The 23484-nt window shown below is 55.3% G+C and overlaps 9 protein-coding genes across 9 annotated transcripts; 4 read left to right on the forward strand and 5 right to left on the reverse strand.

Annotated features, from left to right (window-relative positions):
- Positions 1 to 314: 314 nt before the first annotated feature.
- MONBRDRAFT_38793 (uncharacterized protein) lies at positions 315 to 2123 on the forward strand (the record flags this gene model as incomplete). Its single annotated transcript, XM_001749507.1, has 4 exons — positions 315 to 828; positions 939 to 1166; positions 1273 to 1427; positions 1677 to 2123. The coding sequence occupies 4 exons, from the start codon at positions 315 to 317 to the stop codon at positions 1740 to 1742; spliced, it is 963 nt and encodes a 320-aa protein (XP_001749559.1). The 3' UTR covers positions 1743 to 2123.
- A 140-nt stretch (positions 2124 to 2263) lies between these two features.
- On the reverse strand, positions 2264 to 3246 carry MONBRDRAFT_38794 (uncharacterized protein; the record flags this gene model as incomplete). Its single annotated transcript, XM_001749570.1, has 4 exons — positions 2264 to 2381; positions 2670 to 2729; positions 2828 to 2936; positions 3051 to 3246. 4 exons carry the CDS (start codon positions 3244 to 3246, stop codon positions 2264 to 2266), a joined length of 483 nt encoding a protein of 160 aa, XP_001749622.1.
- A 1775-nt stretch (positions 3247 to 5021) lies between these two features.
- On the reverse strand, positions 5022 to 6531 carry MONBRDRAFT_29118 (uncharacterized protein; the record flags this gene model as incomplete). The annotated part of the gene is made up of 7 exons (XM_001749571.1): positions 5022 to 5123; positions 5242 to 5394; positions 5503 to 5550; positions 5654 to 5787; positions 5927 to 5995; positions 6087 to 6207; positions 6283 to 6531. 7 exons carry the CDS (start codon positions 6529 to 6531, stop codon positions 5022 to 5024), a joined length of 876 nt encoding a protein of 291 aa, XP_001749623.1.
- A 343-nt stretch (positions 6532 to 6874) lies between these two features.
- Positions 6875 to 9055, forward strand: MONBRDRAFT_34200 (uncharacterized protein; the record flags this gene model as incomplete). Its single annotated transcript, XM_001749508.1, has 9 exons — positions 6875 to 7105; positions 7199 to 7296; positions 7396 to 7519; positions 7643 to 7736; positions 7898 to 7983; positions 8117 to 8321; positions 8379 to 8636; positions 8744 to 8848; positions 8870 to 9055. Exons 1-9 carry the CDS (start codon positions 7008 to 7010, stop codon positions 9053 to 9055), a joined length of 1254 nt encoding a protein of 417 aa, XP_001749560.1. The 5' UTR covers positions 6875 to 7007.
- Positions 9056 to 9705: 650 nt separating this feature from the next.
- On the reverse strand, positions 9706 to 11481 carry MONBRDRAFT_38796 (uncharacterized protein; the record flags this gene model as incomplete). Its single annotated transcript, XM_001749572.1, has 3 exons — positions 9706 to 10404; positions 10521 to 10681; positions 10821 to 11481. 3 exons carry the CDS (start codon positions 11479 to 11481, stop codon positions 9712 to 9714), a joined length of 1515 nt encoding a protein of 504 aa, XP_001749624.1. The 3' UTR covers positions 9706 to 9711.
- Positions 11482 to 12672: 1191 nt separating this feature from the next.
- Positions 12673 to 14160, forward strand: MONBRDRAFT_34202 (uncharacterized protein; the record flags this gene model as incomplete). The annotated part of the gene is made up of 6 exons (XM_001749509.1): positions 12673 to 12783; positions 12825 to 12843; positions 12873 to 13299; positions 13504 to 13591; positions 13706 to 13790; positions 13914 to 14160. The coding sequence occupies 6 exons, from the start codon at positions 12673 to 12675 to the stop codon at positions 14114 to 14116; spliced, it is 933 nt and encodes a 310-aa protein (XP_001749561.1). The 3' UTR covers positions 14117 to 14160.
- A 1281-nt stretch (positions 14161 to 15441) lies between these two features.
- MONBRDRAFT_29122 (uncharacterized protein) lies at positions 15442 to 17507 on the reverse strand (the record flags this gene model as incomplete). Its single annotated transcript, XM_001749573.1, has 5 exons — positions 15442 to 15624; positions 15729 to 16949; positions 17104 to 17181; positions 17230 to 17313; positions 17412 to 17507. The coding sequence occupies 5 exons, from the start codon at positions 17505 to 17507 to the stop codon at positions 15442 to 15444; spliced, it is 1662 nt and encodes a 553-aa protein (XP_001749625.1).
- Positions 17508 to 17995: 488 nt separating this feature from the next.
- Positions 17996 to 20060, forward strand: MONBRDRAFT_11753 (uncharacterized protein; the record flags this gene model as incomplete). The annotated part of the gene is made up of 5 exons (XM_001749510.1): positions 17996 to 18331; positions 18938 to 19158; positions 19249 to 19415; positions 19550 to 19695; positions 19914 to 20060. The coding sequence occupies 5 exons, from the start codon at positions 17996 to 17998 to the stop codon at positions 20058 to 20060; spliced, it is 1017 nt and encodes a 338-aa protein (XP_001749562.1).
- A 244-nt stretch (positions 20061 to 20304) lies between these two features.
- MONBRDRAFT_34203 (uncharacterized protein) lies at positions 20305 to 22945 on the reverse strand (the record flags this gene model as incomplete). The annotated part of the gene is made up of 7 exons (XM_001749574.1): positions 20305 to 20733; positions 21353 to 21476; positions 21595 to 21680; positions 21870 to 22054; positions 22321 to 22409; positions 22566 to 22765; positions 22853 to 22945. The coding sequence occupies 7 exons, from the start codon at positions 22943 to 22945 to the stop codon at positions 20305 to 20307; spliced, it is 1206 nt and encodes a 401-aa protein (XP_001749626.1).
- Between the last annotated feature and the right edge of the window lie 539 nt (positions 22946 to 23484).

The raw sequence follows: 23484 nt of genomic DNA on the forward strand, positions 1-23484 counted from the left end.
ACACACACACACACACACACACACACACACACACACATACACACACACACACACACACAAAAGACACAAAAGACATCAAACTCAAAAGCGCACACCACACACACACTCTCTCTCTCTCACAAAAACAAAATTTAAAATTTTTTGAGCGGTCGTGAAGAATGAATCCGCGGGAGGAGGTACAATCAATGGGAGAGGAGGGTTGGCGTTGAGCTGCTGAGCGGTGCCCTGGAGTTTGGTTTGGGGGCTATTGCTCGTGTGGGCTTTATACACATCCACGCAGTGGTGGATGTAAAGTTTGGGGACTCGGGCCTGCCATGGCGGAGGAGATGACGCCGTCTGTGCCGTGGGGGCTGGATCCGATGCTGGATGCACCGGTTCGGATCTTGGTGGGACAGGCGCTGCAACTCAAACTCTGGACTGAGCATGATGGGGAAAATGTGCCGTCCGTGCACAGCCAAGCCCAAGCGCCGCAGCTGCAGCTCTGGCGGTTGGGAACCCACGCCGTGCTTCGCATCGCCATCATGGGCTACATTGTCAACTACAATGATCGAGCCCGCGTTCGCATTTATCACGGTATGCCTCCTCGTGCCACAGGCCATGTCTACCAAAGGGCGTGCCAGGCCAACACCGTCGCCGCCACGCTGACCCGCTTCCATCATCGAGCTGCTGCAGTGGATGATGGGACCGGCGTGTTGCCCTGTGTGACGTTTCGACGCAATGACCAGGACGATCGCCCACAGTTTCACCTCCCCGTCGGCCAGCTCGTGCTGGCCCGCGGTCGCCTCAACGTGTTTGACGACGTCAAGCAAATGGTCTTGGATGGCATCCGTGCGTTCTTCCTCCAAACCGACCCTTGTCAACCGTGATCAAGCATCGAGCAAACCCCTTCATTCACCTCAAGCATGACACCTCATTTGATGTCTGTTTCCGGTTTTTAGATGCAGAGGAGGATTGCAACGAGGAATGGCAATTTTGGCAGGAGACCGAGGAAGCCCATCGGGCCGTGTACAGCCAGCCCATCAACCCAGCGGTACCAGCTGCTCCACTCCATCCCCGCCCCGGTCCAAGCTTTGAGCCGCTCATCCGCGCACCTATGCGCCCACAGCTCGCCAAATTGGTGTCTCCTCGGGCAGCACAGGCCCAGCAGCAGCAACAAAGCAAACTAAGTATGCTTGCCGACAAACATACCACGCCAATGAAGGCGAGCCAGCCTTGTCAAGTCACAGATACCCATGCTCATGACCATGCCTCATCTTACTCTTGTCCGAACAGGGGAACGCATATTGGCCTTTGCCCAAACGCGACCCGGGACATTTTTCACTCCCGCAGAGGCCCGTGCAGCCTTGGATCGCCCAATCACAGCCACCATCTTTGATGTTCAGCGTATTTGCGACGAACTTGCGCACAAGGGCCAGTTCCAAGCTCAAGTAAGTCATTTGCTTACCAAACCCATGTCGGCCTGACCCATCGCACTCGACTCAGCCCTGCCCCTTGTCCAGATACGAGAGCGCACGGTCGTGTATTCCAGCTTGTCTGCCAGCGCCGTGGATGCCAATATCATCAGCCTTTTGGGCAACCACAAAGGTCAGGGCCCCAACACCGTGCTCCGCTCAAGCAGCACTGCACAATTCGAGTTTTCAGGGTCTTTTTTTTCTTTTTTTTCCTTAATTTTTAAGTTGCCGCTCAGCGACAATGGACCACTGCACGACGCAACACGGCGCGCTCACACACATGCGCGCTAGCAAAGGAACACGTGCGACAGATGTTAGCGTTTCGTGTATGTTTTTGGTGAGAAGGCCCTCATCTTGAACACTTGATGGTCTGCCCCGGCCCGTAGATGGCCTTTCGTTCTCTGCCCTCATCACGAGCCTGCGTGACATGAGGGGCACGGCCAATCTTGCGTCCACGATTCTCAAGGAAACCCTCAATCGCCTCGAGCAGAATGGTGATGTGTTCCAGGTCCGATCCTCCGATCTGCGCCGTGCCAGAGGCAACGAGCTTGGCCAATGGCAGGAAAGAAAGAGAGAGAAGAGAGAAGAGAGAAGAAGAAGAGAGAAGAGAGAAGAAGAAGCACAACAACAACAACAACAACAATAAAGATGAACAATGGTGCCTCACGTTTGATCATGCCTGTTTGTCGACCGACATGTGTTTGCACTGGACTGGACTGCCATTGGATCTTGGGTTCATTCCGGTGTAGCCGGAGCGACATGTCTATGCCTTGCCATGACGAGTGCCTTTGAATGCGCAGCTCGATCGCACGCTACTCGTCATCCTCATCCTCATCGTCCGAGCTCTCCTCGTAGGCGGTCGGGCGCCGATTGGGGTTGCCACCGGCAAAAGGATCGTCTGCATCCAAATATTCATCCTCTGGCTCGGACCTGTGACCAGGATGCCACGACCGAGGAGGGACACGAGGGAGAGAGAGGGGAGGGAGGGAGGGAAAGAACAAAGGGACACGAAGCAAATGTGAGAACTTGTCCTGACCTTTGGGCTCGCAGAGCGAGCCGTGGTGGGTGGGCACCGTAATATGACTTATGGGAATTGAAGATTGACTCTGAGTTCTCTCATCTCGCTAGGTGTTGTTGCTCTGACCGTGTACCCTTCCTCTCTGACTGAGTCCCGACCACGCTTCAGCGCGTCCTTTGCGCAAACAAGCAAGTACATACGTGTCGTCCACCACATTGTCGTCTGCCGCGGTACCGGCTTCGGCGCCAAACGCGGTGGGCCTATGGATGTTGTAAAACGAGCCCGTTTAGGCAATAACAGCACGTGAGCCAAAGTCATACCCGATGCGAGGGGAGAGGCCAGCTGAGCCAGGATCTACCATTGGTCAATCTGCTTCAAGTGCCGGATATGCTCCGACTGGAGCACGAAAATGATTTCAGCCTTGACCTTGTCGTTCTCGGGAATGGGTTCAACAATCAAGAACATGCCTACACGTGAAGATGATGAGCCAACACACATACATCGACTTGCTGGGACGCCGGTGGCGAAATCGCTCCATCACCGGCCGCTCGGTGACGCGTCCACGCGACGCGCTCACGCACCGCGCTTGATCCAAACGTGCTTGCGAAACTTGGGGGGCATGGACACCAGCCCGGTCTCCCCATCCGCCCACTCGGCCTCGTGCAGGTTATTGCCTCGCGGCGCAATCACGCGCACGATCGACTGCTCCTCCGTCGGCTCGGGATACTCCGTGTTGAGCTCATGCACCACATGCTTGCGCTTGGTCGCCTCGGACATCCCGTCGGGTCGCTCCTCCACGTGAATGAATGAATGGTTTGTCTGACTTTTTCCGACTCTCGTCTCTTGAAACCTCTAATCTAAAACCCTCTCTCTCTAAAATTTATATCTCCCTCCCTCAAAAACTCTCCCTCTCTCTAAAATTCTCTTAAACTCCCTCCCTCAAACCCTCTCTCTCTTTCTCAAAAACTCTCTCCCTCTCTCTAAAATTCTCTAAAACTCTCTTTCTCTAAAACTCTCTCTCTTCTCTCTCTCTCTCTCTCTCTTCTCTCTCTCTCTCTCTCGCTCTCTCTCTCTCTCGCTCTCTCTCTCTCTCTTTTTCTCTCTCTCATTGTCATCATTTCCTCGCCGGCATTTTGTCTGACAACAAAGGGGAGAGATGACCGAGGCGGTGGTGGCGGCGGTGGCGGGTCGAGTGCGGGCGTATCTGAGTGCAGCGCAGGAGACGGTGGATCAATGGCGCGCTTTGGAGGGTGAGTGGGTGTGGGGTGGTGGAGAAGGGGTTTGTATGTTTGTTAGTTTGTTTGGCCAGGTAGGACGTGGGTATCCGTCGTTGGCTCATGAACAGGAGGATGCAGGTATCTGTGATCGGGAGCAGAGCCTTGTCACAGCGCAGCAGGAGCAGGACTTGGGCGTGGTACCGGAGAGTGTCTTGCCCACACTGTTGGCGGCCACCCGCCGGCGCCGTGAACGTGCTTGGACGGATGCCCGTCGCGCCTTGTAAGCCCACACAGCGTTGGCATGCCTTCCAAGCAGCAAGAGAAGCATGGGCGCCAGGGCGAGCAGCGCAAACAGGACGCACCTGACATGGCTCATTCGCATGTGCTGGCTCGGCCTATCGGTGACAGGCATGATCTGCGCAGTGCATGGACAGCCACACAAGCTGGCATTCAACAACAACTCGGTGCTGTTGAAAGTGAGAGCCATGCTTCTGATCACGCCTAGTCTTCTTCCTCGTTTTTTTTTTTTTTGTTAAAAGGACCTCCGTTGCTGCTGCTTCACCTCGTTCTTCTTCTGCATCTTGGCGATGTGCCCGCCGATTTTGGCAACTGCTGGCCCATTTGCTCTCATCAAACTCGCCAAACCAATGTCTCCGCCAATTTCCAGCAACCAAGCTGGCACGCGAACCGCACATGCCCGAATCGACCCAACTCGTGGCCTGCTTTGAAGACCTTCATCGCCGAATCGCTCTTCATCTGTTCAACCTAAACGCGAGCGTGCGTGACAACGTCACTCCCAAAACTCAAGCCGTCCACCTTGCCCGCCTCACGCGCGAATCACTTGGTTTTGGGCGCCTCATTTAGACGCAAAGCACGGAGCAGCAATGGACGGCTGAGCTTGTGGGGCAACTCACAACGCAGCAAGAGGAGGCCATCAAAGCCCTCAAAGGTGCACCATCTTCCCTCCTGCTCGCCCGCCCCTCCTGTGTTTTGCACTGCGTGTTGCTCATTCACTTGCGCCTGTTGTCATGGCCTTGATTCCCGCCCGTCAAGATGACGTTCTTGCATGTGTAGCACCCTATTTTCCTGCTGCAACTCAAGACTTGTTTCTTCCCGCCAATACCAATACCTCGCCTTAGCCATCGCGTATCGCCCAGCGTCGCCAACCTGCTGTGCAGGACCGCTTGCCCACGCTAGCCAGCCTAATCGAATCAGAGTTCGCCCTGCTACCCGCCTCAAAATATATTTTGGGATTCATGACACAAGAAAAGAGAAAACTGCGCTCAATTAAAGGAGAGGGTCGGCCATCCACACGTGGCACCGTCTTGATCAAACTCAGAAACACACAATCTTGCCTCCCATGCCAGGCTCTGCTGCCTGGATATCCGGCGCCACATGATTGGCAATCAACTGTGCCAGTGCTGCCTTGCTCTCCACCTGAGACAATAAACCCCGCCACAGAGAGTCGCAGGCAAACACACACACAGTGAGATGTTCTGCAACAGGACATGGATCATCGCGCACATGACCCTGGGGTTCCTTGCCAGTTGCATACCTCCTCAAAAATGGTTCGCCCTTTGCTGTTCTTGGTCGTCGCTTCGATCAGCAACACCTCTTTGTTGCGAAAGGACAAGCACTCGCGCTCAAACAGCTCGCAGAGGCGCTGCGGCGTTCCGACAGCAATCTGCACTTCCTTCTTTTGCAAAAACTGGGATGCAAAACAACCAGTCAACAGAATGCCGTGAGTTGCTGCGCATTGCCTCTTCCTGTTTGCTCGCGCATCCAGCATGCTCACGCATCCAGCATGCTCACGCACATCCACTTGAGCGTCCAGCTTCATGTGCTTGCCAAAGCATTTGGCCACCTGTCGCTCATAGTGCAAGCAAGCGTCAAGACAGATGCGCCATCACATTCAGGGCAATGTCAGGGCTTCGCGCCGCGTTGTCCCAGAGGTCATCGCAACCCACCGGATACTTGGGCGAGAGAGGTTTGAGCTGAGGAATCAGGTCCACAACACGCTTGGCAGCAAACGTGACTACAATCAAACGTGGGTGCTGCCGCCTCTTGCGGCTTTCCAACATCGTCTTCTTCGTGTCCAGAGCTGACACGGCACAACGTCGTCAGTGTGCACATCCATGCGGCGCTTTAAGGACCAGCGCTGACCACCTCTTGCACAAGCCAAGCAGCTCGGCGAATTCTCTCAGAATTCTCCCCCCGCGAAGCAGAGCCACCACACCTACCCCGAAGCGCAAAGTTGCCCAGCTGGTCGAGCGTACGACCGCTGTCCCAATCCACATGGCGGACGTCGTCTGCGTGCATGACATGCCGGTTGAGCCTTTCTTTACCAGCCAGGCCACCCAACGCCCGTGTCTAAAGCATCCAAAGTCGCAGATTACGAACCCTCACGCAGCGGAAGGTCAAAGCCTGACGACTTTAGAAAGCTTTGCAAGTAAGCCACCGTGGTGGCCTGATTGGCCGTCACTTGGTCCAGCAATTCCTCCTGCTTGGCTTGAAACTTGGCCTAAAAAGCACGCGTCGATGAGGCCAGCGCAACAAAGCAGCACCAGCAGCTGACAGGGGTCGGGTGCCGACGTACAGCGCGCTTCTTGCGCATCTCCTTGCGCTTGGCGCGCTTGGCCAAGGTGGCCGCATCCACGTTCCCTTCAATGTCCTCCACAGACTCGGATGCCGCCGTCCGTTTACTCGTCACCTTGCCTTTGCCCTTGTCCTTGCCCTTGTCCTTGCCCTTGTCCTTGCCTTGAGTCTGCACCTCTGTGGCTGCCTCGTCCATGGCCACCGGGGCCTCGGCACCATCCCACCAGTCGTCATTCAACGCCTCAGCCATGATACTGGTTGCAAGGCGCAGCCAATCAATCCAAGCCCAGAGCTCCAAGCCCTTTGCCTAATCAAGCACTGCCACCACTACCCCGCGACTCGTACAACTCTTGAGCCCACTGTACCTCTGACTGCCGCCGCTGCTCACAAACCCGTCGCGCGTCGGAGAGAGAAAGTGCGAGAGAGAGAGAGAGAGAGAGAGAGAGCACAAATGCCCGTAAAAGTCTGACAACGACTTGAGACGAGCTCATTCAACAGCGAGGGCACGTGGATGTTAGCATGACAACTTTAGGCGGTGTCACAACATCTCCATCAGCCCCGACAACTTTAGCAACAATTTCTCTCTTCTCTTGTCGACAAAAAACACAGACAGAGAGAGAGAGAGAGAGTGTGTGTGTGTGTGTGTGTGTGTGTGCGCGCGGGAAAGGGCAGCGGGGACAGCGGGTGCGGCGCGGGCCTTGTGCGCCTGCTTGCCTGACAGTGTGGATGATGGCGCACCTCTTGGATGAGCTGCTTTTGAAGCAGCCAGAGGCCTTTGTGGAGCTCGTGTATGCCGAGCCTGCGGCCGTCCTCTCCATCTATCAGTGAGTGTGATGCCCGAAACGGCGGCAGCAACTGACCCAGGCTTTGCGTGCACCACTCTTGGACTCATGCTGTCCGGCTTCTTCTCTGCTTAGACGCCTCTCGGGCCCGGCCCGGCATTTACTGTTGCGCTTTCTGTACCAGCCCGATGCAACTCTGGACAAGAAGCAGTTTGCAGCCTACTTTCTCAAAGGTTCGGCACAAACAGTGGTCATTGGGTGCCCCGTTTGCCGTCTGGTTCCACCTTTTGCTGATGCCTGTTGCGGTTGACGATCAATGTGGGCTGCTGTAGACGAGGACGCCGAAACTGTGCGCATCGAGCTCACGCAGCGCTTTCTGTTGAAGACCATGACGGATGGCATGCTCACCTTTGGCTCTGTCTTCCTGGATTCTCTCCGAACTGCACTGGCTGGCCGGTGGGTTCTCGGTCTTACTTGGTCTCACGGGGCCCACCTGATGCTAATATGACTTGGGTGCCGACGTTTCCTCTCATGTGGTTCTTGCATTTGTCTTGATGACTAATCTTGGGATACTTGCAGCACGGACGCCCCAGATCAGGCCATGCCGCCGCCGAAAAAGGCCTCCGAAGTCACGCCTGCGTTTTTGGAAGAACATTCTCGTGTCAGCTGGGAGGTGCGTGGCGGGACAGCCCGAGAAAAACACCCGCCAATTGCATTGCTCTTTTCTATCAGCCACTTTTGTTGGTATTGGTCCTGCCGGTTGCCACACTATAGTTGCTCACTGCTCTGGCCGTCCCTCGCGCTGCTCGGATTATGGCGTTGATATCATTCTAGGCCATCCTCAGCTACATGACAACCAATGCCGAGCTCAAGAACAGCACCATGATTTTGATATTGCAAGAGGCGCAGCTCATTGTCAAGTTTGTTCCTTGCTTCCCCCGCCCATCACTGCGTGTGCCCCCTCTTCGTGCACCCTCGTTTCCCTCCCTTTGGAGGGTAAAGCCCAAGAATCGAACCTTGTGATCTTACTTTGCTCGCATGGCCATACTTCAGCGATCAGCCACCCATCTCTGTGACGCCAGAAGGCTTCCAGTTTCTTTTGCAGGATCGAGCTAACCAAGTGTGGCTGCTCATTGTCACTTTTCTCAAACTTCTCTCCCGGGAAGAGCCCATACCCGGGGAGGGCCTGCCCATGCACGAAGCGCTTGTTCTCCTTTTTCGCATTGGCCTGGGCCGTTTAAACGAGGTATCCGTCTTGGTTCGGGTGCCATGCGGTCGGCCCTGCATCTTTGACCTGGATGTGCTACGCTTGTAGGAATTCTCTGCCGAGAATCTGACCACGATGCAGATTACGTTTCTGCGCCAACTTCATTACATGGGTGTCGTCTATCACCGCAACCGTAAATCCAAGCGTTTCTTTTTGACCCCTTATGCTGTCATGCTCTACCACAATGCCGAGCTCGCGCTCTCTCAAACCGAGACCGGCTTTCTCTTGGCTGAAACAAACTTTCACGTGTATGCCTACACGGACAGCGCAGTCAAAGTGGCTCTCCTCTCCAAGTTTGCAACGCTGGTGCGTCCGGCCTCCCTGCTTCTCGCTCCTACCCACCTCACTTTTGATCCAGTGAAAATGACTTTTGCCATTCCGTCTGCTCAAAATACCGTTGGCTCGTTGATTAGACGTATCGTCTTCCCATCATGACCACCGCCATCATCACCCGTACTTCGGTGCGTCGAGCCCTAAGCCAAGGCATTACTGCCGATCAAATATTGCGCTTCATGCAGGTTGGTTGTAGTTGCGGGTAGAGATCCTCGTTGTTGCTCCGCCACCATGACGAGACAGCACCCACTCGACCCACCTCGCCACAACACGCCACGCCCTATTCGTGCATGCTTCTCTCTCCTCCCTCTTTTGACTTTTTCAAACATGGGCTAATCCAAATAGGTGCATGCGAGCCCCATGATGCGAGCCAAGAACAAGAACCCAAATGACCCTTTTGCCCCCGTTCCCGGAACTGTGCGTGATCAAATCAAGTTATGGGAAGATGAGAGCAATCGCCTCACCAAGCTGGATGCCACTTTGATCCGTTACTTGCCCAACGTGCCCCAACTATTTGAAGATGTCACGGCTTTTGCTCGTGAACACGGGCTCTTGATCTGGAGCACCAGTCTGCCTCAAAAAGTCTTTGTCATCCACTCCCACGGCAAGAAAGAAGTCAAGCAGTACTATCGCAAGCGCCTGGAGCAACTCAAGGCCAAGGAAACTGTCGATCTCACGACAGCTGCGGGCGAGTCCTCGGAATCGGCAGCCACCAAGACCACGGGGCCGCCGGCTGAAGAAGTGGAGGAGCTGGTCCTGGATTTTTAAGATCCCGGCGACTTTTTCTCTTTCCTCATGGATGCTTTGCTCGTCAGAGATGTCGCCGCCATTCTTGTCCGCAGTGAAACCCGCCCATCTAGCGCGCTGTGCGCGAATCGAGTTTGTGTACACTGATGCCTTCTTCACTCTACCCAACCTTCATGAATGCATCACGTTTCCAAATTTGTTGCGTGCTTTCCCCCGCCCCGCCCCCGGTCATGTGCAAAGACTGAGCATTAAAATTCCTCAAAGGCACTCAATTGGCTGCATTCGCGTGCGGAGGGCACACTTAGAAAACGACCACGGCAGCGGTGTAAGGCTGAAGCGTCAGGGTCAGCTGGACGTGGCCCGAGGTATCACGGTTGTAGGTGATGGTTTCCGGCTTGAGCTCGGCAGCAGCACGCATCTCGTCCAGCTGTTTGGTTGTGGGGTACTCGGGGGAGCCCATTTGCTCCCAGGTAGCAAAGGCGTGCAGGTGCTCATCATCGAGATGGTAGATGGTGGCGGTCCCAGAGGTGGCGCCGCTGGTCACGCCGCGGACTTGGAGGGTGAGGTTGTAGGTTGGGGGCTCGGCAAAGTCGGGGCGGCGGTAGTTGGCAATGTACAGGCGCAGGTTGTCGGCATGGCCCGTTGTTTCCAGCGCGGGCATCACGGTGATGACAGAGTTGTCAGGCACTGAGGTGCTAGCCAAGAGGCTACCAGCGCCATTGAGGAGCTGGAAGGCGCGGTAGGCAGGCTTGGCAACACCGTGGACGTTTTGCAGACCAAACTGGTTGAAGAAGGGAGTAGCGAACATGCCCTCCTCTTCAAAGATATCGGTAAAAGTCCACCAGGAGAAGAGGGCGAGACTCTCGCGCAGGCGCTCGACCTGGTGAAAGATAAAGGCGGCCGCAAAAGCCCGATCACGATGGTTGATGGGGTTGTTGTCGAGGCCGTCGTTATACTCGGTGATGAACGTAGGCTTGCCGGTCGGTTGCACAATCTGTGGATGTCGCGTGTTTTGATATTGTAAGGGGGGCACGGATATGGGGTCAAGGGGCCAAGGGGCTAAAGCACAAGCACAAGCAAGAGCTAGAGCACACAGGCGTGCACACCAACCTTGCTGGTGTTCATGAGGACATGGGCAAAGCAGTCCTCGTCCGAGTTGCCTTCGCAGTTGGGGTCGGTGGGGTAAAGGTGGGTGCTGACAAAGTCAAAGGTCAGGCCGCGCTTGTCGCACTCCTTGATAAACTCGGCCACGTCTTGCACCTGCATGGTGGCTGTGACACATCAACAAGGGGCGGGATCGATCGAGGAGGGAGAGGAAGGGGAAGGGACGAGAAAACCATGAGACGACGCGACCAAGGGCTCATCCAAGGACATGGCGCGACGAGCAGGATAGCAAAAATCGCGACGCACCGGGACCGCCGACCGAGTAGTTGGCGTCGACGTCCTTGACAGCCCGGAGGCTAGCATTGTAGAGGCTCATGTAGTCATCGGGAAAGGGCATGCCCCAGAGCTCGTTCCAGACCTCGAAATGCCACTGGCTCACCTCCTCGCGGCCGTAGCGGTCGGTGAGGGCATGAACAAAGTTGTTGACGAGGGCGTACCAGTCGCTAAAGTTGTCCGGGGGCATGACCAGACCCTTGTAGCCACCAGCGGGGTTGTTGAAGGCATACTGGCAGCCGCTCTCCGGGCAGGTAACAAACTGGCGAGGCATGAAGGAGAGCTCGACCAGGGGCTGGACGGAGAGGGAGAGGAGATAGTCGTAGACCTGGAAGACGTTGTAGTAGTTGTAGTCGGTCTTGTTCTCGTTCAGGACGACGCTCATGTCATCATCGAGAATACCGTGGAAGCGCACGCGGCGAAAGCCCAGGTCACGCGAGGCGTTGACCAGATGGGAACGCCAGTCAACGCGCGTGGCCAGCAAAGCGTGCCCGCTGCCGACGCACTCCTTCCAGTAATGCGCCAACGGCGTCGTCTGACCCAAATCCACCGTCACGTCCATACTTGCAGCCGCGCTCCCCTGAGCCGCAGCCACCAGCGCCACCAGCGCCAGTGCCATCAAACCAAAAGCCATGACGCCCCGCATCCTGACGCCCTCAACTCCCCCAACAAGAAGAAGAAGAAGAAGAAGAAGAAGAAGAGCGAGCGAACAACTTGGTCGCCACAAAAAAAAAAATGGAGAGAGAGAGAGAGAGAGAGAGAGAGAGAGAGAGAGAGAGAGAGAGAGAGAGAGAGAGAGAGAGAGAGAGAGAGAGGCGCACACATGCGCATGTGTAGTAAGAATTTCGAAATCTCATCTTTTCAAAGAGAGAGAGAGAGAGAGAGAGAGATGAAAGAAGGCATGGATAACAAAGGCAGGAAGGAACGGCATAACTACCACATGTAGTAAGACAAGAGACACACAGAGACAAGAGACACATTCTCCGACATGAACTACAGGGACACACTAAGAGTGAGATAACAGAGAGAGCGAGATCGACAGATAGATCGACTACCAGCACACACAGACACACACCACACACCACAGACACACACACAAGACAGAGCGCGAGAGAAAAGGAGAAAGAGAAGCAGTTGATGACTGACAGTAAGGAGGAGGAGTTTGAGAGGCCAGAGCAATAGACGGGAGGAGCGCCGCTTGCTTATGACTGCTTGAGGCAGAACTGAAGAAAAAGAAGGCAGCGAGCAGTGCGCGACAGCCAGAGGGGTGAATGTGACCCAATAAATACAATACATCCGGATGTAATGTTTTCGAGTTTGTGGCGTATTCTTGATCGAAAAATGCAGATCAGGGTTGCAAGTCATCTCTCCCGAGCCGTAAATGCCAACAGACAGACAGACAGACAGACAGGCAAGACAGATTGGAGGCTATGCGAGAAACCTGAATCCATCCACAAAGGGGGGGACCTGCCAAACGGGTCACCCACCCGTGATCCGTAACGCGCCAAATAATTGACCTCAAATTCCGGGAAAAACCGCAAAAAATTCGCTCTAAATTCGCTTACATGTGGTACATGTAGTTGTGCTTTTCCTTTATTTTATAACTTTGCAAACAAACCGATCGAATCAACGCTCTGTGTGTGTCTCTCTCTAGCTAGTAGTAGTATGGAAATGTCAGCAAATTGTGGTCAGCTGGCTGATTGAAATTTTCAGTTCTCGTGTGTGCGCGCGTGTGTGTATGTGTGTTGAGAGGGACATGGGACATGGCGGCGCTGGTGGCGGTGCTAATAACGGTGGCGGCCTTGAGCGGTAAGAGGGGGAGAGCATGGCGGCAAGGGGGAGCGGGCTTTGGTGTGTGTGTGTGTGTGTGTGTGTGTGTGTGTGTGTGTGTGTGTGTGTGTGTGTGTGTGTGTTTGTGTCGGATGTTTGCTCATGCGTACGGTTTCAATGTGGGGGTCGCTGTGCTTGTTGGGATAGGCGTGGCTGTGCCAACATGGTGCGTCAGCCGTCATTGGGGCCGCGCAGGCGTGGCGCTGATGCTGGCGCTGCACGCAGGCATTTATTTTATCTTGCGCGCCTGGGCTGAATCCCTGCATCCCTTTTTCGCGGCGTTGGTCAATGCGCTGACGTGGTATCAAACGCTCATCATCATCGCGCTCTATCGGGATCAGCGGGCGGGACGACTCACCTTTCGGCGGGGACGCGCGCGTGGAAAGCCGGTTCAGCGCCTCCCAGATTTGATGCGCCGCACGCTCACCCTATACGATACACGCGTGGCCATTCCCGTCTCCGAGCTGGGCTCTGACGAGCTCGCCGCCTACCGCGGCCACCTGCATCGCATGACCCGCCTGGCCCTCGTGGTGCTCATCTTGGGCATGGCCAGCTCCCTGTACATCGTCCCCCACTACCCCAACGAGTTGTGTATGCTGGGCCTCGGCCACCTGGATACCCGGTTGGATCCCACCTGCCGAAGATTACCCTCGGCTGCGGATGGTGTGGCGAGTTTCGGAGCTCTCGCACTCCGCGCTCTTTGGCTTGCACTCTGTCCGACAGCAGCCTTTGTGGGCCTCATGCTGTCTGCCGACGTCGGGGCGCGCTGGCTCCACTTGGGAACGGGCCTCACCTTTCCCGCCCTTGTGGACGAAGCTTGGTATAGCTCTTCCCTGGCCGAGTTTTGGGGCCGTCGCTGGAACACCGTCGTCCAACCCGTCCTCAAGTCTTGCTTCTTCACTCCCACCGTCCAGGTACCGCATGTCGCCTGCCCTGGCGCATGTCGATGTGATTCACTCGTCGCCCGGCTCTGTACGCCCAAAATATCTCATATTTGCGCATGAATTGATTGATGCCACACTGTTTAGGACCTCAGCTTGCCCGTGGCAGCTGGCGTCTTAATGGCTTTTATTGGCAGTGGGCATTTGCACGCCTACCCCATGTGGTTGGCTGGTAAGCGGCTTGACAAACGGCGCAGACCGCACCATGGTGCACGGTCTGCGGTCATGTGCTCGTGTTCGTGGAACGCTCACAGCCGCTTGTGTTTTTGCTCAACCTTCTCCCTGATGTACGCAGGGGCTAGCTGGTGGGATGGGGGCCTCGTTTTCCTTTTCTTCCTTCTTCATGGTATCGGTGTACTCTTGGAGGGAGCGCTGCTGGCCCGCGCACCCCGCACTCGCACTTTGTTTGCCTGGTTCTGGATGATTATTTCGGTGTTTCCACTCTATCACGGCATCTTCATGGCCTATGATGAGCTGGCACGTCACCCGCAGGCCTGAACAGTCTCAGCTCTTCAAGACAGATCAGAATCGATTTACACGCCAAGCTTTCCGCTTGTCCTTGCAAGTCCTAGCGACTTTGGCATGATGAAATGCCTTGAGGTCCACCAACCCATGAAATAAACCAGAAACCGTGCAAGCCACAAAAAACCCGACAGTGCTGGGTCTCAAGATGTAATCAATTATGTAGCAAGACAACGCATCAGCCTTGTGGTTGCTTCTTCCTGATGAGGGGTGCCAGAAAATCACTCCGATCTGACTTGGCTGATGTGGCCTACAATGAGCTCCACGGCATCACCTGCCCGGGGTCGTGACATGTTGATGCTAAACACAACTCGAGAGTTTGCAAACGTGTGCACCCACTGGGCCAATTGCACAATTGGTTGGCTAAAAAAAAAAAAAAAAAAAAAGGATCGGGACAGGATTAAAAGAGCTTGCACAATCGCGGCGGGGAGACGGTTGAGGCAATGGCGGACCTGTCGCTTGATTGGGCGTCAGGTGCGGGCTTCCAAGCAGCCAGGCAATCCAAAAACGCATCCGCAGTTCGGCACGGCCGCAGGGGTGCCAGCATTGCTTGTAGACTTAGCTGCGAAAGCGCATCAGCCGGTCCGAGTTGAACTTGAGATACACGGGTGACGAGTGAAAAGAGAGAATGTAGCCTTCAAGACAAACCTCTTTGTTAAGACTTTGTAAAGTGACAAGGCCTACGTAAAAAGGCTGCCTCGTATCAAGGCCTTCGTCTTCGCCTTCTTCATGAGCACTGAGTAGAGGCTGCGCCAGAGCGATTGGCAGAAAATCTTCCCGTGAGTTGTAGCTGGGATATACCTCAAAGGAACACGGCGCCAGCAACAACGCATTCACCTCAACATCAGCCGTTGTGGTGATCAAGTGTTGTTGTGTGTTTTCCTCCGTTTCGGCATGCTGAAGAATTGATAAACCATGCAAGGTGCTCGGGCTCGGCAGTGGTTTTTTGCGAGGTCGGCCTCGCCGTCTCTTGGGTGGGACATCGCTCGGCAATATCTCAGACGCAATGAGGGGTTTTTTTGTCGTTTTTTGCTCCAGCGCATTCACATCAATAACTCGCAGCCCCACCAATTCCGCTGGCGGTGAAAAGAAATAAAATGGATGACCGAAGCGGCAAAATCAGAGGCGAATTGAAAACAAGGGGCGAGTTCAAGGACAGGCCAAGAAAAAGAAAAGCAAAGAGCACAGAGCCCACCTTGTAAAGTGTGCCAGGAAGATTTATGTAGAGGCAGCGCATGGGCTTCCTGCAGGCGGGATGGCCCAAGGAGTTAAGGTCAGTCAAAACAAAAATTCGGGGTTTGTCAACGCATGCACACGCTTGCCTCAAAGAGGGTTGCCATGGGGGTCAAGTCTTTGGCCCAGTCGAGGGAATCTTGCCAACCCAACTCCTCGATCAAATAGCGATAAGGAAGCCAACCGCCGACCAATCCGTGTCTCTTGACCTCTTCGCGGTGCTCGGCCACATGCTTCAGGATGGGGACCAACTAATACGCGGGAATGGAAATGCAGCACAGCAAACAATGAGCAGATGGCGTTCGCGGCGGGGATATCATGTGCATCCACATGGGGCGGGCTGCCAAGTACGTACGCCGTGAACCGTGTCAACCAGGGCGGCGATTTGTGGAAAGCGGGCTTCGTATTCAGCGTCGAGCAAGGCGCACATGCGAGTGCGGTCGGTTGAAAAGAGAAAGGGCTCGCGGCAGACATTGTACGAGAGCACATCAGGTGCTGGTAGAATCCATTGGAGCTTGAGGTCCATAATGAGGACGGCCATGCCCGGTGAAAGGTCGAAAAAGAGCTCGGCATTTGCCGCGCAATCCAGCGCAACAAGCCAGGGTCGATCACCTTGGCTGAAATCCACTACCTTGATCCAACGTTGCAGGCAAGCGCGGTGACGGATGGTCGTCCGGCGCAGCCGACCCACGTGTGTGACGATGCCCGCGATGGATGTGCCGGAGCCATTTTCACACGCGGGTGCGACGATACGGGGTCGCAAGCAGAGTTCCTGGCCCAAGCTCGGTACGTTGGGTTGAATGCGCGTGACTTGGGCTGGGGAGAGAATGCGAATGCGGGTCTCGAGGTGACTCGAGTTGGCGCTGATTTCCAGTTCAGCGTTACTGAAGATGGGAAGGAACATGGTTGGGCGGCGAAGGTTGTAGTTCTCAATCACCAGGACATCACCGACTTCCAGGCATTCGTAGAAGAGGTGGACAGCACGGGTCCAGAGCACAATGACGGCCTTGGGGCCACCGACATGATCGCGAACCTCGAGGTAGGCGCGCACCGGGTATTTCTGAGTAGTGTCAGCGCGTGCGTGGCAGTAGATGGGGGACTTTCGAAGCAGAGTGACAATCAAGCAACCCTTTTGCTGGCCAAGACCTTTGAGATCATTGATGGCCTGGCCTAAAAAGACACGGGTGTCCAGTAGCTGCTGCCGGAGCGGGTCTGTGGCACCAGGCGTTGACGCAGCGTCGGTGTGGGGAACTGTAGGTTCGGGGTAGATGAGCGCCTCACGGTTGAGCTCAAAACCTGATGCCGCCATGTCAATGCTGTCTAGATTGGCGAGTAGCCGTAGTTGGCAATGACTGGCCAAAGCGGTGTGGCGATCCAGTCTGGCATGCAAGGCAGGGATGACCGGCGTGGCGGGTGAGAATGGCAAGCACAAACCAGCGCAGGCGGCGGGCGGGGCTACGCACTTGCGTTGATGTTCAACTGGGCGGAGCGCGCGCACCCCCGACTGGTGAATTTCCCGGGGAAAACGACGGACGCGCACAACTTCACCCAGCAGGACGATGGGCGGGGCATTGAGCTGGAACTCGTTGAAGCGGGTGCGAATGGAGATCACGAGAACAACATCGTTCACGGCCAGTGCCCCATGACGCCAGCTATCGAGATGATCTGGGGCTACTAAGCACCGCTGGTAATAGTGGCCATCAGACAGCTCGACCTAGTTTGATTCGTACCCAGGAAGTGGAGGCGGGAACGCAAGGAGCAAGCAAACCAGTTTGTAATGAGTCAACCTTGGCCTCGGGTCGCCTGAACTACAGCGATAGAATTAAGTCACTGGAATGACAAACACAAAGGCAGACCTCATAGACGGTGTTCTGTCCTTGGTATGCCGGGTCCAGGCTCACGGTGGCAGCATCGACAAATGCTTGGTAGATGGACATTACCTAACAGACGAGCCATGTGGCCGCAGCATGCAAATTGTTCTGTGAGGCAGAGGCCAAGGCAGCCGTTTGGTCAACGGGTAAAGCAAAAAAAACAAAACCTGGACATAGGCGGGTTCAAAGGGATCCGTCTGCTGGAGGCCATGGCGGTGGAGATGCAAGACAGCGTTCTTGCTTAGCCTGATCTTGGCCGCCATGCTTGTCTGACCGTCCCCGCTGCGATCTACTAGAAGCGACAAAACAGCACGCCCCGCTCAACTCGACGACACAGGGCCAGATCCAGGCGGCAACTGAGCCATGGGACTAATCCTTGGTGTTGCCCCACCGACGTCCAAGGCCCAGATCAGTAAACTAGCATACAGACGAACCTGATCCTCCACCGTCAATGCCCCCGACACACAGAGATGTTCGCCAAAAAAAAAAAAAAAAAAAAAAAAAAAAAAAAAAAGAAAAAACCGTTGAAAAAAATGGAACGAATTCAGTGACAATAAATTGTCATCCCAGCCATTTCCCCGTGCACAGCAACAACTTCTTAATCATATGCGCCTTATCAAAAATTCAATATCTACAAAAAGTGTATATTATTCTACATTAACCGTATCTCCACCGCATATGTCAGACATTTAAATACCCTCAAAAATAGCATTTGTCAGACGTTTGCGGCCGGACACGAGCACACACGACGATGGTGGTGGTGGAGGTGAAGGCGGTGCCTGGGAAAGGGCAGGGGCTGGTGGTCGTTGGGGGCCGACTGGGGGCCGGGACGGCGATTCGGCAGGCTTTGCCGGTGGTGGCAGTGGTGGAGGATGATGAGCGGTTTCGTCGCTGTGCTGGGTGTGGGCTTTCGGTGGATCGAGCGCTGGCGTACGGGCATCCGGGGGCGCAGGCCGCCGTCGAGATGACCGGGGATCGGCCGAGCTGGAAGCGGTGCTCGCGATGCAAGAACATTGCCTATTGCTCACCGGGGTGCCAAAAACGGGACTGGAAGGCACACAAGCGCGAATGCGCCAGCTTTAACAAGGTTGGCCTGCACACTTTTCTTCCCGATACGGCGCCACTTGGGCCTCGCATCCGATTGGCGTGGCTTCAAGTCATTCTTTCCCCTCTGCTCGTATAGGTGGCTCCACAGTTTCCTCCCACGTTTGTGCGTCTTCTCTTACGCACGGTACGGTCTGGGGATGCCCGCCTCAGTACCCTTTATCGCCGCGCTGGTATGCCCCGCCTGGGTCCCTACGCTCCTGCATCCTTGGTTTGGCTGTCTCAACCCCCATCATGGACTGACTTTGCGGCTTTGTGTAGCTCCTAGCGCCAAGGATCAGCAAGAGCTTTTGACGGGAGCTCTGGGAGTGGCCAGCATTTGCCTGGTGCGTTGGCCACGTGTGCCGAATGCGGTCTTGCCTCTCGCCTGTCTTGTTTCAAACAAAGCTCACCGCCATTGCGCTTGCTCCTCGGCAGAGCGAGGAGGAACGCGAGGAATTAGCCCCAAAGCTTTTGGCCTTTGCACTGCAGGTCTGGACTTGAAACTAATAACAGGAACACACTATCCTTCGCGGCCATCACCTGGCCAGCCGTCATCCAAACGTTGCCTGACCCTTTGCTCCTGTGCCATCATGTGTGTACCACATAGCTCATGCCCAACACGTTTGGGTGGTGTGATACTTTTGACATGAGCTCCTTTGGTGCCGTTGTCTACGCCGAGCTGAGTCGCGCCAATCATTCTTGTCAACCCAACGCTGCCGTCGTTTACAACGGAGCGGCGGCGGTGTTGCGGAGCATGCGCGACATCCCTGAGGGCGAGGAGGTTTGCATTTCCTATGTGGACCCGACGCTGGCGCGTGATGTCCGCCGGTGAGTGCCGGCTATTGGAACCGGGGGGCGGGTTCGAATAGCAAGGTTTCGGCTCACGACGCGACGTGGTCGATGCAAACCGGTGTTTAGGCGTGAGCTGGTGCAGTCCTATGGCTTTGCCTGTGACTGTGCCCGCTGCGCGACCGAGGCAAGTCAAGACCCAGATGCTGGGGTGAAGGATGTAGCTGCCTGGAAACAAGCTCAGGCCGACATTGACGCCGAGCTCAGTCAGGGCCGGGTGGTCAAGCCTTTGGAAGGTATGTTCAAGCTGAGTCACGGCTGTTTCTAGAGGCAGATGGGCGGGCCAGGGGGCCCTTTGCACATTTGGTCTGCTCTGGTCTTAAGCTGGGGCTAGGGTGCTGAAACGGTGCGCACGGGTACACGTGGTTAGTATGGGCCACGGCAAAGCACTTGGCGCCCGACAGTAACACGGCGAAGATGGCGATCAGTCGGCGACTGCTGGATGCTACCCTATCCCTACAGATGTATCGTGAGGTGGGTGCCTCGGACCTGGCAGTTCACACGAGCACTTGCGAGGTAAGGGCTGGGGTGCGGACATCTGATCTGACATGGGATTTGCGGTGCCATACAGGCGGAGCAAGTGGTGCGGACGGAGTTGGCCTGCTGGGCGGCCGAGCCAACACTTGGCCCTCTTCCTCCCCATGCCGTTGCGGTAGGTCATGACAGCGCTTGAGCTGGCGTCCGCGTTGCTGTGGGCACATGCATCTGATTTGACGGGATCCTTGTGGTTGCAGCTGCTCACCCTGGCGCAGCTACAATTTGAGCTGGGCCAGCCGGAGGGCCCGGAGACTTTGCATCACGCCAAGACCATGCTTGAGCTGGTCTTTGGCATGGATCATCCCATTCGAGCACAGATCAATCTTGGTATGCCGCCCTTGTAATGTCTCCCCTCGGTCAAAAGGTCGGCTAGCTGTAGATGCCAAAGGCAAACAAAAGACGGGATTTGATTGGTGTCGCAGTGCACATGTTTGAATTACAAATCGATTAACAAGGTTTCAAAATCCCGACTGTAGTTTCGGTCAAGTCGATGGCAGAGGCACGCAGGGTGGGTAGGGATAAGGCGCGGAACCACCGCCAGGGGGTAACTTTTGTCAAACAGGGAAGAGACCAGGCTGGGCCGGTCATTTACTTGAGGTCCACATTGGCTTTTTGCGCGACTGTGGCACGAAAAGCCTCGGCAGCTTCTCGTGCTTGCTCAGCACGCTCTGCCTTTCCCTCAGTGACAAACGGCACGTCCTTGCGCAGCTTGAACATGGCGTAGTAGCCACCCAGCGTGGCGCCAAAGGCCAGCGGGAACAACCACGCGCGACTCAAAGCCATTATCGTCTTGGCAAAAGCGCCAGCGCTGGTGGAGCAGACTTGTGCGGGAGGGAAGCTCCTCCGGAGCGAGCGCTGTGTGACAACCACGCGACAGTGCTGATCAGGGTTGGCCAACGTTTGCTGGGAGCTGGCTGAGCCCGGGGACCGACACCGGTTGGAGTGATTCGTGCAAGTAGCTCGCGAAAAATGACCCAAAAAGGAACGATGCAAACACGACGATAACCGATTATTTTGCTACGAAAAGTACGCCAGAATACAAGTGCTGAATGCAGCCCTTCGTCAATAACGCACGCAAACACTGCATTAACATCTTTAGATAAGCTGTGCAGGGAAATGGGTTGAGCTGGAGGCAGCGCTCCTCACGGGAGGATGTGTGCGTTGTTGCAGAACCGTGCACTGGACGTAAGGACTCGGGAGACAGGACCATAAATGTTCTTTCAATACTGGAATTGGAAACTGTTCTGAGCTGAGGAAGCAAAAGTGGATGGCTTATTGCCCCAAACTAGGCGACGAGAGGCCAGGCCGGAAGCGCAATGCCTAAGCATCGGCCTGGCCTTTGGGGTCCAACAAACAAACCAAAAAAGAAAAATGGTCTAAGGAGACCAAAGGAAAAAAAAAAGGAGGGGCGATGCAAGCACCGGAACGCAGGCCAGTGTCTGGCACGGCCAAAAAGAAAAAACTACGCCAGACTAACCGCCGACAAAACACAAACATGGCAAAAGAGGAAGAAAAAGAAGAGAGGAGTAAGAGGGACAAGGGGGAGGGAGGGGTGTAGAGAAACCAGCCGCTTCCCCCCCGTCCCCAGCGGTCAAGGGAAAGACCAAAAGTCAATCGGCCCAAAAGCCGCTTATACAACTTCTAATCGGCTCAAGCGGCGCTCGGCGTCCGACAGGTAATCGTCAACCTTCTGCAACAGCTCGGGCGAGAGCGCCACGTTCATCTCGACGGCCACCTCACGAGCGTTCATGACACCCTCTCTGCAAAAAGTACGAATTTCAATTAGGGGAAGGGAAAAAAAAGGAGTGGAAGAGCATGAGCCCGGTTCTTTGCACATGACAAAGAGCAAACTGAACCAGCAAACGAGTCAAAACTTACCGGTCATCCCACTTCATCAGCATGTTGAGCAGGCGGCTGTACAGGTCCGTGTCGGGAACGACGCCCTTTTCGTGGCAGGCCAGGATCTAGCGTAGGAGCAAGAGGCACCATGAATCAAACGAACGGCTTGAATGTAGCAGGCAGATGTGTTGTGTGCCAGATATGGGCAGCACGGCCCAGCTGGGCTGTGTCACGGTGACTGTAGCCAATTGCTTGGACCGGTGTAACAAATGGCACGGATGGCTCGGAATGCGTCTTCAGATGCCATGACACACCTCGTCTGTCATGGCAATACGCTCCTGTCGCTCCTCCACGGAGATAATCTCATTAAACTCGGCATAGTCATCAGTGGCCTGGCGCTTGTACCAGGGGGTCTCGGCCTGCGCTGGGCGCTCTTCCGTAGGGACACCAAAGCCAAACAGAGTGCGCTTGGCCACAAGGGTGGGCAAAGCTACACGAGCTATCCGAGACAAGACGATAAAATCACAACGTGCAACATGAGAAGAAAGAAAGAAAAAAAAAATCCTTGTGCGTGTGCGTTACTGGAACAACAGTCTTCCGCGGGATACGGCCTATCTAAACCCCAGCTTTCCGAACCCTTGTTTGCTTGTGCTTGAAGCAAAAGGCAAGCCGTCAAACAGCTGCTTGTTCGGCCCGAGCATCCCGCTGCGAGATGGCGCAGAAAACTGCGCGTCAACAAGAGGTTGGCAGGGGCACAGGCCATACCTTGTTGAGCCTGTCCGAGGGCAGCAAGGGTGCTGGGAGCACGTCGCGCAAGCGCACGCGCTGTGGCAAAAACACGGGCGGCAGCCATTCTGTCCAAGAGATGCAAGCGGCTGGCGTACACGAGTCACGGGTTTGCCAATCAGTGTTGTCGTGCAGCACTGCCAGTCGTCGGTTGGTCTGAAACCAAAGATGAAGCGCTGCCCAAAAGACAGCACCAATTCACGTCCACCGAACGACGTCCACACGCGTCAATCAACTCCTCTTCGTTGCAATAATCCTTGAAGTAGGCAGGGCAGGGAGGGCAGGGAGAGGGGTTGAATAGCACGACCGGGGTCAAGGGTCCAGCCACCAGCGACCAACGACAAGAGAGAGAGAAAGAAAAGACAGAACTCGTGTGTGCTGTGGGAGAGAGAGAGAGAAGGAGAGAGGGGTGGTGTGGCAGAGACTGGGGTGGAGGTAGAGGTTTGGGTAGAGGTGGAGAGGTTGAGCAGAGGTAAGGGGAGAGAGAAGGGGTAGGGGAGGGAAGCCTTACCGTGGGAAATGATGGGCAAAAGAGAGGGATGACATTGAACAGGAGGGAGAGGCAGAGAAACGGACGGAGATGAAGAGAAAACGAGAGAGTCATACAGTGAAAAAGACAAAGGCAGAGACGGCGAAGCACAGCGAGTGTGTGGCTGTGAACTGTCGAATGAGAGTGTTGAAAAAGTGTTATTGAAAACATCCAATTTTGATTTGTTCAGTCATTCAAATATTTTCCCGCGTAAACTTGAATCTGCGGACATCCCTGGGAGTGGAAGCCGGCGCAGGGCGACCGCGCCCGTTGCCCCTCAATGCGCAGCCCGTTGCCTTGCACGGTCCACGACGCGCGTGAGAGAGACTGTGGGTGTCGGGCGGCTCACAGCGTGAATGACAACTGATGAACCGATGGAGAGTCTGGATGGATGATGCGTGAGTGTGGGCTCTTTTGATGAAAATGGGACGTGCCGGCCCAGCAAAGCGTGCAGTGCGGTGACAACAGGCTCCCTTGTCACTCGCAACGGTCATGCGCTTGCCAAGCCCACCACCACAATTTCATGGGCCGCTTGGAGCCCGCTTCATGTTTTGAACTTGCTCGCTTCCCCCTGTCACCCTCGTCATTTTCTGTTCGACGGCCACAAGCCCCTC

The sequence above is a fragment of the Monosiga brevicollis genome, genomic scaffold (assembly GCF_000002865.3).
Source record: "Monosiga brevicollis MX1 MONBRscaffold_31 genomic scaffold, whole genome shotgun sequence".
Classification (NCBI taxonomy): domain Eukaryota; class Choanoflagellata; order Craspedida; family Salpingoecidae; genus Monosiga; species Monosiga brevicollis.